Source organism: Anarhichas minor, unplaced genomic scaffold (genome assembly GCF_050575085.1).
Source record: "Anarhichas minor isolate MPS153535 unplaced genomic scaffold, ASM5057508v1 ptg000033l, whole genome shotgun sequence".
Taxonomy (NCBI): Eukaryota; Metazoa; Chordata; class Actinopteri; order Perciformes; family Anarhichadidae; genus Anarhichas; species Anarhichas minor.
In genome coordinates, this window is record NW_027466479.1 from 13,446,364 (window position 1) to 13,458,193 (window position 11,830).

At 40.5% G+C, this 11,830-nt stretch overlaps 2 protein-coding genes across 2 annotated transcripts; both read right to left on the minus strand.

Moving 5' to 3' along the window:
• Positions 1 to 4,524: 4,524 nt before the first annotated feature.
• Positions 4,525 to 6,612, minus strand: lrrc69 (leucine rich repeat containing 69). Its single transcript, XM_076105573.1, is given in 9 exon segments — positions 4,525 to 4,585; positions 4,587 to 4,618; positions 4,774 to 4,968; positions 5,061 to 5,225; positions 5,302 to 5,396; positions 5,399 to 5,490; positions 6,043 to 6,115; positions 6,205 to 6,331; positions 6,463 to 6,612. Coding segments are annotated over 9 exon segments (990 nt in total).
• A 1,119-nt stretch (positions 6,613 to 7,731) lies between these two features.
• On the minus strand, positions 7,732 to 11,272 carry otud6b (OTU deubiquitinase 6B). The gene is made up of 8 exons (XM_076105454.1): positions 10,999 to 11,272; positions 10,266 to 10,414; positions 9,835 to 9,933; positions 9,443 to 9,643; positions 9,094 to 9,214; positions 8,903 to 8,964; positions 8,698 to 8,804; positions 7,732 to 8,342 (listed from the first exon to the last, which is right to left on the minus strand). Exons 1-8 carry the CDS (start codon positions 11,069 to 11,071, stop codon positions 8,258 to 8,260), a joined length of 897 nt encoding a protein of 298 aa, XP_075961569.1. The 5' UTR covers positions 11,072 to 11,272; the 3' UTR covers positions 7,732 to 8,257.
• Positions 11,273 to 11,830: the final 558 nt, after the last annotated feature.

Consider the following 11,830-nt stretch of genomic DNA (forward strand, 5'->3'; position numbering starts at 1 on the left):
ATGAGTTACGATGCTCTGATCTGATGCTGAGACTTCAATTAAGCTTTCCAATTCCAATAACCGCTCATTGTTCTTGCTTTTTATTAGCTGCTCTATCTCTTTGATTCATCAGGCATACCTCAGTTTGCGGCGCTTCAGTGCATCTCTCTCCTTATCTGCAGGAGAGCAAGCAGAGAATCATAGTGCCCCCTAGTGCCCACGGGCATTTGTAGCACAACAGTATTGATTGTGCAGCCATCAGCCAGACAATACCCTGGTACTCTGCCAGTGGCTCGATACCAAGATCTGTCATGGGCAGCGATGCACGACAATAGATTCCACTGATTGGAGTGGTGTGCACTCCTGGCTATGACACTGGCCTACCGCTCGCTATCGAATGGCTGTTTTTCCCTCTCTTCAGTCACAAGCCCCCTAATTCAGAAATCAATGCTACTCATTTTAATAGCACCTCTGCCATTGCCCCGAGGACAGAAGAGGAGAAATCAGGGTGAGCCGGTGTCAAATAATTTTTTTTTCTGAGGGAAAGACCGCAATCATGGCTTTGATGGAGTGGGAATGTCATGCTGGGCTGTGTTTGTTACTGGAACCAGTTGCACAAACTTGTTTAAGTGTATTACTGTAAAAGTAATTCACACATGATAACCGTGCAAATGATATATTAAGCCTAAACACGTAGTACTGAGACTTGATGATACGGAGCAGAATATTAAAATCAAAGTCGCAGTCACAAGTGCAGAGCCGAGGCTGCATATGACCTTCAGCAGCAAACACACATTTTCATCATACCCATTACAATAAAAGCTTCCATCCAGCACCCTATGATCTTGCAGCATCCTATGTTTTGCTTTGAGTTAAAATACCACATGCCTTTTTAGCTCGAAGAAGCAATTTGAGCTCAAACAGCCATAGGCTCCTCTGAAGACATCCTAAGTAAGTGGTCTAAATGACAAGGCAGACTAAATACCCTCTAACAAACGATACAAGACTGCAGAAAGCGCTTTAGCAAAGGAGGTATGTAATGAACCCAAGGTGTCTTCTCCCCCAATACATCATCCTGAGTGAATTTGCCAACATCACTCTCTTTACCTCCAAGCATGGTAAATGAGAATTTATGCACCCACTACTTTGTCATTCTTTACTTTTTTCACCCCCATGAGGTAGCCATGCCATGCGAGACAGATATTTCCACCAAAGGCAATATCCCCTCGCAGTAATTATATCAGAGCGAGAGAATGGCTCATTAACATACGCTCGGCATGTCAGGAATTTACAAGCGCCTTTTGTAGATGCCTCTCGTCAGTGTGCTGCTCCCATCCGTATGGTGTCTCCTTTGAGGATGCAACCTCCTCATTTCCATAGACGTCAATCAAGCTGTGCGTGGTTTTCCAGAAATATTCCGTACGAAAACACAGGGCACTCTGAATATGGCAATCATAAGGGACAGCTCAGTGATATGGAAAAAGTGTGTCTGCGCACATGTGGGGGTGCGACTATGTGTTTTGTGAAGCGACGAGATGAAAACAAAGCGATGGGGGCAGAATTATCTTGATGACGTGCCATCAATGCAGAGTGGGTGGAGTGACTTGTATTTGCAGTGGGTTAAAGAGGCCTGTGTGTGTATGTGTAAATACATGCGTAAAGCTTGACACCAGACACCAGACCGACTCAACAGACTAAGTCCCGAGGCCACCGAGCCACCTCCACTGCTTTAGGCTTCAACATCTGCTGCCTTCGAGAAGGCACGTAATGTCGGCCTTTCGCCCATTAGTATGGTTCCAGCGGAACGGAGTGACCTATTTATCAGGCATGTTCATGTACACACCCTGAAAACAATTTGAATTTGTGAGGTCATTATGTAAATCTAGTGAATATTTAGTCAAATTATATTTAATTTATTGTCAAATTTTCCCCCAGAACAAAACGGTGTCTGTGTAGTCTTAGTCTTGATAATTAAGTCTTTAAAAAAAAGTTTGAATGTAGATGTGTGAACATACAGCTCTCTTCCAATGCCGGAGGCAGGGGAGCAAAGTCGGTAGTGATGTAACCAGGCAACATTTCCCTGTGAAGTGCAAACCAGAGTTAGACTTAATTGGCAATATGATGGCACCCAGTGTGATTATTCAGGGAAAGTGTAATAGAAGAATGTTGAATGCAAGTTTCATAAAATTTATAAAATAACATTTTGGGAAATACACTTGAGCGCTTTCTTGTCAAGAGATACACACGAGAGCACAAAGACTGGAAACGGAGAAACAGCTAGCCTGGCCGGGGGTGGGGGTGGTGGTGGTGGTGGTGGTGGTGGTAACAACACACACCTAGCAGCACCTCTAAAGTTCACTAATAGACACATTATCTTGTTTCTGCAATCTGTACAAAAGCTGCAGTAGCATTAGGGCGCTAGTAGCAACTCTAAAGTAGCTTAATCCTTACTGTACATACATGAGCGGTTCCAATCTTCTCATCCAACTCTGCAAGAAAAGAAATAAAGGTATTTTCCAAAATGCCTTACTGTTCCTTACGTGTCTTGAGATGCATCTCGATCATTTACTCTGTTGAGACTCGTTCCTGATTCCTGAATTTTCAAACATTGAATGTTGTTATAATGACAATGTCAATAAGAACATGATTTCTGTTTTTGGGTGCACCATTGATGTGCTGCATATTTCAAATATATGTATTAACATTGTCAGTTATTGAAAAGTAAACCAAATTCCATCCTATCTAGGGCAAGTGCATTGGGTCAGATATCCAGTGCCCCAGTGGCTCTGACTGCTTCTCTTTGTCTGCCCGACTGACCTCGAGGCTTTGTCCACTCTACTCCATCAAGGCCAAGACAAACTGGTGCGGTGTTTAGCTCCAACACACTGGCTGACTTGGCCCAATGCCCTCATACTCTTATTGACAGTAAACTAACTAAGCTGACTGGAAATTCAATTCGGACTTTTCTGAGAACACAAATGCATCCACTTAAACAGATGCCAGCCTCACTTTAGTTTTTCTGTGCCTTAAATGGAAACTAGCGTTGAAATTGACTTTTCTTTTAAAAAATGAATAAGATAACTGGAAAAATGAACAAAAGAGATGATTTTAAAAGGATATGGACTAATTGTCTGGCAGTGAAAAGGTGATGAAACAGTGGCATAACAGGAGTTTGACAAAAAGCCTACAAAGTGAGATGGAGACGGAGAGTTTTTGAACGAGTCTGGTCTTTTGCCCCAGAAAATGTCACTGTAATGACTGAAGACCTAATGTCCATTTCCATCTCCAACTGCTCTCTCTATCGCTCTCTTTCTTTCCTCGTTGTCATTGACTTTTCCCTTTAAGTGCACTTTCGCCCACACCACTTGGAAATTGATTGAAACAAAATGTCACAATTATGCCCTGTAGCTCGCCGCTTCAATTATTCATCAATTAGGGGCTAGGCTTCTTTTTTTCTCTCCTCCGAGCTGATTTTTCATTCAGTTTGTGCGAGATGTATGGCTCCCCTGCTGTTAACCAGTCCAAAGTCATTAGTTTCTGGGTTTGCAATTAAACCTGATGCCTTATGCATGAGGCTCCGACTCAGTAGACACACGCAGCAGCGGCCGCAGCAGCGATTGAACGAGCTAGCAAGCTCTGGAGGCATGGATGGGAAATTAATTTGCTAGAAATGAAGTTCTCTCTCTCTCGCTCTCCCTCCCTCCCTATCTCTCTCTTGTCTGGCAGGTTGGAACAGATGCCATTGGCTGGAGATGGAGATAGAGATGGGACAGCTATGGAGTCTCAGTACAGCTTGATCAACCCTGACAAGGGAATAGGATCTCACTAGATTTACATAGACAAAATATGAGTAGGTGATATATGCTGGTGAAATCTTGATGTACTTCATGGGGCTGTAAAAGCTGTATTGCATTACACAGAGAGGTGTTTCCATAGTTTAGCCTCCCCTCATTGATATAAATAAGGTGGACAAAATAATTCAGACACCTGTCGGTAAAACGCAATATTTTAATATGAAATTTAATTGTAATGTTTGAGCCTCAATGTAGCCTGCATGTTGAATATGTTGTATATTTGTATATCCAGGTATTCACGTACAAAGGTTTTAATCTAAGTGTAGTATGCATGAGTAAACGCAGTCACCGTGCACAGAACTGGTCTCCAGCTGTTGCGGTGTTAATTCTATTATTGGGATTGTATGAAAGTTGTATGGTTGGCACACAGCAAAGATATATATTCTACCTGCTGTCAATTGAAGCCTATATGAAGTATTAAAGCAGGATTCAACCCGTTTTCAATGTTCATTGGATGCCACCTAGTGACTGCAGAGTCAAATGGCATCTGTGAGACGAAAAAACCTCATATACTGGAAATCATAGCACCATATTAACATACCTGAACACATCTAACTGCTGCCAGGTGTTGTTAAATATGCTGTTGTTAAATATGTGTATTGATAGATCTGTGTCCACAGTTTTAGTTTAAAAACAATGAGATAAGACAGTGATTGAGATCATGAACAGTACCTTTTTAATTAACTTATATTTATCTTGTAGCAACACCATAATAGGATTGTCCATCCATATTTAGGCACTTATGCAAGCACTGGAATAGTCTGCAAACTCCTCATTTTCATGTCCTGTAACACACATTTAAAAAAAAGACAATGCACATTTAATTACATGAGCCACTATATTCTTCCTATATCAAGGGGCCAGAGAATCATATTTTGATGAACATCATTTTACACAATCCCCTAAAGCAATGATCGTAGGACAAACATATTCAACCAACCTTCTTCAGGCTGATAAGATGCACACACTCCAGCCAGGTGGGGAGAAAGGGGTCCAGACAGGGCGCACAACAGCTGCCATTGGCCAACAGGGCGGTCAGGGTTGGGTAGTGGCGAAGCATCATGTGGACCAGAGAGGACCGGTACCTGTCCTCCCACAAGACAAGAGGTGAAGCAATTACACCAATACAATGTTACTGCATAAACACAAAGACATATTGGGAGGTATCTTACACAGAAGGGTAATACATATTCTGAGTGTTCTGTCTGTACTTCTGTGACACTTTACCTTTAACGTAAGCACTTCCGCATCCTGCACTGATGACATCGGCTCACAGTCAGCGGTTCACAGTGCTGAATTAGCTAATACTGTATACTGTACCTCAACAGGGAACATGGACAACTTGTTTCCAGCCACCTCCAGGACTTGGAGTTTTGCCAATGCCCCAATTCCCTGAGTGAAATGTATACGGTAAGTGTTTTGGTTATGTAGGTGACGCATTGTAAACATCACACCAGCGAATACCCACCTCTGGTGGGCTGGTCAGCTTGCTTCTGGCTACATGCAGCTTGGTTAGGTCTTTACACTGGTACAGCTGCTGAGGGAGCCAGGACAAATTATTGAGTTTATCTCAGTCAACCCGGTGAGATGAGCCAACTCAACAGGGACCTCCTCCAGCTTATTGTCCAGCACACTCAGGAGTCGAAGCCTACTCAAACTAATGCTATAGAGAGGTTTGCTTTAATTCTGTTTAACCCAGAAACACAATATTCTTAAGCCCTTTGTGGCGTTCATTTGACCATTTCTTGGGATAGAGATTAAAACAAGTCAGTTATAAGTCAACAATCAATTAAATTTAGCCTAACATGTAAGCATTGTTGGGAAGACACTAGTGTGTGTGTGTGTGTGTGTGTGTGTGTGTGTGTGTGTGTGTGTGTGTGCGTGTGTGTGTGCGCGCGCTTCAGTTTGTTGATAATACACTCAGTGTTTTTATTTAGTTTTTTATTTATTGCCCAGTTTAAGACATTACTTTAGAAAAGTAATCAAAAAGTCATCAAATGTAATCAGTACGTCGATGAAGTAATTACAAATAGTTACATTACTTATTGCAGTAACTGGTAATCTGTAACATATTACATTTCTAAAGTAGGCTAATCTTCACAGCATTGTATGTATAAGCTCAAGTTATTAAAGCGGTAGTGGTCTTTAGAACCTACTATTGCAGGTATGTAGTTCTTGGATAGCATGGTGCCATAAATGTGGCCTATACCTTTTAATCTCTGGTGGAAGTCTTTGAATCTGGTTGTGGTTCAGATTGAGCAAAACAAGGTTTCATAAACCATCTGTAAAATATAAATATGACAATACTTAAGCTTTGTTCTTTTAAACAGATCTTCCGAGGTACTAATCATTCAGAACAGAGAGAACCTACCTATCGCATCAGGTGGCACGGCTGTAATTTGGTTGCTGAACAGATAGAGTTTCTTCAATGATTCCAGATGGCCCAAAACAGCAGGAACCTCATTCAAGGCATTATTTCCCACATTCAGCTCAGCTAGCTTGCAGGCATTGCAAAAAGAAAAGCATTTAATCACAAATCTGTGCGGTGTGTAAAACACTTAAAGAGTTTTTTTTGGAACATTTCCAGCAAACAGATGAGCTCGGAGCAAACAAACGGGGGAAGACTCGCGTGTTGTAGAGAGAGCAGCTCCGCAGGCAGGATGCTGATAGAGTTGTTGTTCAACAGGTTTGTTATTCTGGAAACACACGTGGGAACGACCTTTATTTTTTTGGACCTCAAAGTTAAAGGAGTTGCTTTGCCATATAAAGCTCTCATCATGGCGACAAGACGCTTCTCGACACGTCGATGAAGATAGACTTTGAGGAAATAGCGGCCTCTAGTGGTGACCGCTGAGCAGAGCAGGGTGTTACCGCGCACTTCAGTTTGTTGATGATACTAATGTACAATTCTCACTGTACAGCATTATCCAGTACAATAAACTACTTAGACTCTTTACTTAAGTAGATGTAGAAATACCTCAATATACAACTACATTACAAATACAAGCACTGAAAGCTAGTCTGAAATACTTGATTTACTGTTAAATTATTATTTGAGAGTTTGGTATTTATTAGATTGATTTTCTTCTGTTTTTCCTCTTGATTGTAAGAATTGGGAAGCACTACAGGCACTTCGGGGTTACGTGCAGGTATAGGTCCAGCATGCACCTCAGAGGGTCTTCGTTTGTTTTTGTTTTGCAGAAGGAGCCACGGTATCTTTTCTTGATTTGCCAAAGATACATAAACCACATGACTTCATCGAACACTTCGTCAAACTAGATTTATTTTTTCTGAATACAGTAAATTACGGCAGGGTGGTGCATCGGTTTTTCATATATTAGAATATTTTTTTAATTTAACATGTTTTGAATGTGAAACTTTAAACTAAATAGTAACTAGCAATTATATTTGTCAAACAAATAATTTATATTTAAATAGATATAATTATAATAATGAATAATAAATACTTGTACAGTACTAAAGTAAATGCACGTATTTACTTTCCACCACTGGTATGTTCCAACAGTATTCAATGATGAAATGCAAGGTCATGAGTGTTTCATTGTAGATATTTTCTGTCGTTTTTACCGTAGGCAGACATGACATTAACTTTTATTAAACTGACAACTTGAATTGGCCTGAGAAAGACCATTTGTGGTCAAAATGTCCGATCCATGTAAATAAATTATTGATACAGTAGTGTGTAGGTAAGTCTTTATCTTTTTGTACAGATAATTGTTGCTAAACATGAATGAATAGATGTGCACATGCCTGCATGCCGTATGATCGTCTTAAGTTAAAGGAACAGAATAGCCAGCTTTCACAGTCTAATACTGAAAACGGTATTCTTTCAAAATCTGGTTATACCATGCCCCAAAAAATACAGCAGTGACATACCTTATTAGTATTGTATATGTTTATGTAACATTGATATGATTTACAAGTTCCACAATTCAGTTCATTCCAAAAACATTGCAGAAGTTCAACAACCCCTCAGTGACTCTGTTGACATTTGGAGTGACATGAATGATCGACATTTGTTCAGCAACTAAATTAAAGTCGTGCCACCTGATGCGATAGGTAGGCTGTACACCATTGCTTCCCAAAATTGACTAAAGTGAACTCCGGGGGTCATTAGGACCAAGGCCGTCCAGTGTAAAATCAATAACACGTTACTTATGCTACATTTTATTAGCACAATGATAGTGTTTTCAGAACTAGATTTTACACTCTCCACTGATATCTTTTGACCATTGTGTGTTGAAGCCACCCTGAAAGCAGCAATATTCTCTATTAACGTCAGCTTGTCTTCAATGGTGGGGGGGTCTCCCTCCAAATACGTTTGTATTTAGGGACCCTTAGTGGTGTGAACACACTCTGCATTACACACATTGATTAATATCACACCAAGACTGAGCTGTCTCTCAGCTGTCCTCTGCATTGGCTGGGTCCTTCAGCACCTCCACAGAATTGTAGTGCTCTCCTAGTCCATAGGCATGACGCATATAGCTGCAAACAATGAGAAAATATATTCTGTGAGTCAAGAGGTCCGAGATAAACCTTTCAAAATTCTGTAAGGCTTTATCAGAATGTGACATTTACTAAAGTTAATGCATATATTAAAGTTATAAAGTTTGTCTGTCTACAGCTGCTTTAGTGTGCTGCCTGATCGCCATGATGTCATCAACGCCTTAATATTCACATGAGGGTCCAAAACTGTCATGTCAGTACATGTAATGTTTTCAGCTTCATATATTTATTCATATAATACATGTTCCTACTAATTTAACTGTATATATTTTTTAACAATTATGCTAATGAAATCTGAGTCCCTGACAAACATAACAACATACATACAACGTACACAAGGGTGATGGGTTTACTATCAAATTCCTCCCCGATTTTTATAGTTGCGGAGTCGGCCTGGATCACTGCCACTGGCAAGTGAAGAACTTGGGTCAAAGCTCGCAACTGTTGGGGGGGAAAAGACGTGTAAAAAATTTAAAAAAAGATTGAAAAGCACAAAGAGTAACCGCACAGTGCATCTGTGACAAACTCCAACAACTCACTTCCAGTTGTCCACCCCAAGCTGCTGTGTGCTCCACGTCACTGCAGTATTTCTCAAACTCATCTGGAAACCAAAAAAACACACAAACACTAGCAAGATTACTGTGCGTACATATTAAAACGTACTGTTTCATATCATGGAATTTCTATGACGGATTGTTTCTGAAAACCAAAACAAAGATCATAGTGTTACCCGTTGTGTACATGTCACCAGTGTTGGTGTTGGTGAGGAAAGGGAGGAAGTCGTCAGCATGGCCTCTCATGCGCTCAGCGGTGCTGGACCGCAGGTCTTTCACACTCGTGATTGACCCAGGCTGGAATAAAACAGAAGACAATATGTACTCAGTGTATGGACTTTGCTAATAACATATGTATGAACTTTGAAAGTTGTTGACAGTCTGTCAGAGCAACATTGTGCTATTTGCAATTGAAGCAACAACAGACAGTGCAGAGGGAAGAAATGTAGACGGCACTTTTGCTTTTCACATTGAGATTAGGTATTCAAAGTACAGCTACAATATTCCTGTAACAAGATGACTTACCTCTGAACGCTGTGCCAGCTGATCTTCAATGGCACGATACATGCAGTGGCCATCAGAGGAGATCTCCTTGATCTGAAGCTGTTGCTGTGCGAGTTTCTGAGCAAGCTTTAAACCCTCCTGGTGCCTCACACCCTGCAGGTTTTGTACCTCGGCCTCTGCTATCCGGCTCTCTCTCTCCTTCTCCTGGGCAGCCTTCTTGTCCTGGAGAACATCATGTAAATACAACTAATGTTTTATTAGTACTTAAATATCACGTGACTCTTCACGTACAATGGGCATGCGCGTGGGTGTCGATGTAAACAGGAAGTTGCTTAGTTAAAAAACAATACGACAGCAAAACATATACGTTTCCAAATGGAAACGGAGTAGTGTGGATGTAGCCTGTATCTCACCCTTCTTTTCTGGGCCTTGGTTACACGTGATTGTTTCCCCTCCTCTTCTTCTCCATCGTCCACCTTCATGGTCTCCACTCCATTTAACACCTCTTCCACCTTTTAACATGGAGTGATGAGAGCTTTGGTTATGTTGCACATTGACATTTGTCTAATAAACAGACTTTATGTTCGCATAATCAGATACAAACAAAACAAAACATTCTGTGCATACTCTGTATGCTCATTTGTTTATTTGACAATGTACGTCCCAACTGATCGAATGCAACTATGTGCACTTTCAATACACATATGTATCTACTTTAGAACAATACATGTGTTTTATAAATACTTGTTGTGCAATCATTTATATAGGGACTGCATTAAAAAGGGTACATCTTTTTAAGGCAGCCATGTTTCTTATTGCATAGCCAAGAGATTTGAATAGTTACCTCCGTGTCGGTTGTCGATTGGAGTTGCATCAATTCTTCCTCGTGTTTCTGGCTGAGGTCAGCCTCAATTTTTGCAATCTCCTCTGTCAACTGTTTCCTCCTTTTCTTGTCATTTTTGGGGATTGCGTTTTTCATGCTCTGGATATTAGCTGAAAATGAAGCACAAGCGCAGTCATGACAAAACAATACTTAAATAACGCCTCGATGCTAAATACAGAATAGAGCTCTCATATGGGGCTGGCTGTTGGTTAGAAAAGTTAAAAATAAATTAGATTGCCAGGATGATCAACAAGAAGAAGAATACACTCACAGATGGCATTGGTGTACCTAAATATTAGCTTATTGGTTACAAGAAATACAAAAATAAAAAAGCATCTGCTGCTGCTGCACCTCCTTCCATGAATTAAAATAATGTAACCTACATAGCATGACACAAAGAGCCCATAGATCTGTGTGCATCTGCTCTTTTCTTTTCATTCAATGTGAATTGTACCCCTAAAACTACAACCATTGTGAGCTACTTGCAAAAAAAAAAAAAAAAAAAAAAAAAAAAGGACTGGCAAACACCTCAGAATGACAACACTGTCCTAGTAGGTTTGCTTTGTGAAATGACATTTTCCAAACTACTACTTGGCTTGCTGGTGGCTGGATCGTGCTAAATACCAAGAAATAAAACAACACATGAGATGCAAACAAGCTGCCAGTGAACGTGAAAACAGTAGAGGTTAGCTACCTTGCATATCTTTCTTTTCCTTGCGGTGCTGCTTTGCCAGCTGCTCCTCTGGTGTCTCCACTAGCTCCTCCATGACTGGACGCTGCTCAGTTTGTTCAGTCTTTGCGAGCTATATGAAACTGACCGTTAGATAAACAACGTGTTATTATGTCCCGGTCATAAAATAGGCCACAACACTAACGAGGGATACATATATAAATATATATATATTCCACAATAAATAAAACGTGCTGATATGGCCTTAACCGGAAGAGAAGAAGAATCAGGGCGGAGCTTTCTTCGCCTAGTTAAACTCTGAGATTAATTTTGCTATACCGCCACCTACTGGCTGTGTCACTGTACTACAGTTCTCTCCTGTCATAGCAGCCAGCTGTGAAATGCTGCAGACCTTCATTCAAATACTTACCATTCGCATACATATGTATTCACCCCATGTGATAGATTTCAGGCAGGAGCTTATATATTGATCACATGTGTTTCTAGATAATGATTCTAGATGGGTGTTCATGTAATCTACATTTTTTTAGAATACGTCACAAAAGGCTTGTTTCACTTCCACTTTTCGCTGTGTCTTGCTCAAACATCACATCACTCTTACCTCCAATGTACTTGTGTATACATACATACATTCACGCATATATATGTATATAGATACAATGCATGATAGTACCATATATACTGTAACTCTAATATTGCATGTATGATACTATACTTTATAAAAATGAAATAGTTTAAAAAGGTAAAATCATTGATCTGTTCGCAACTTTGTGTGATGGGGGTCAAAAAAGAATGGGTCACAAACCAAGATGGTTGTGAACTACAGCTTTAAACA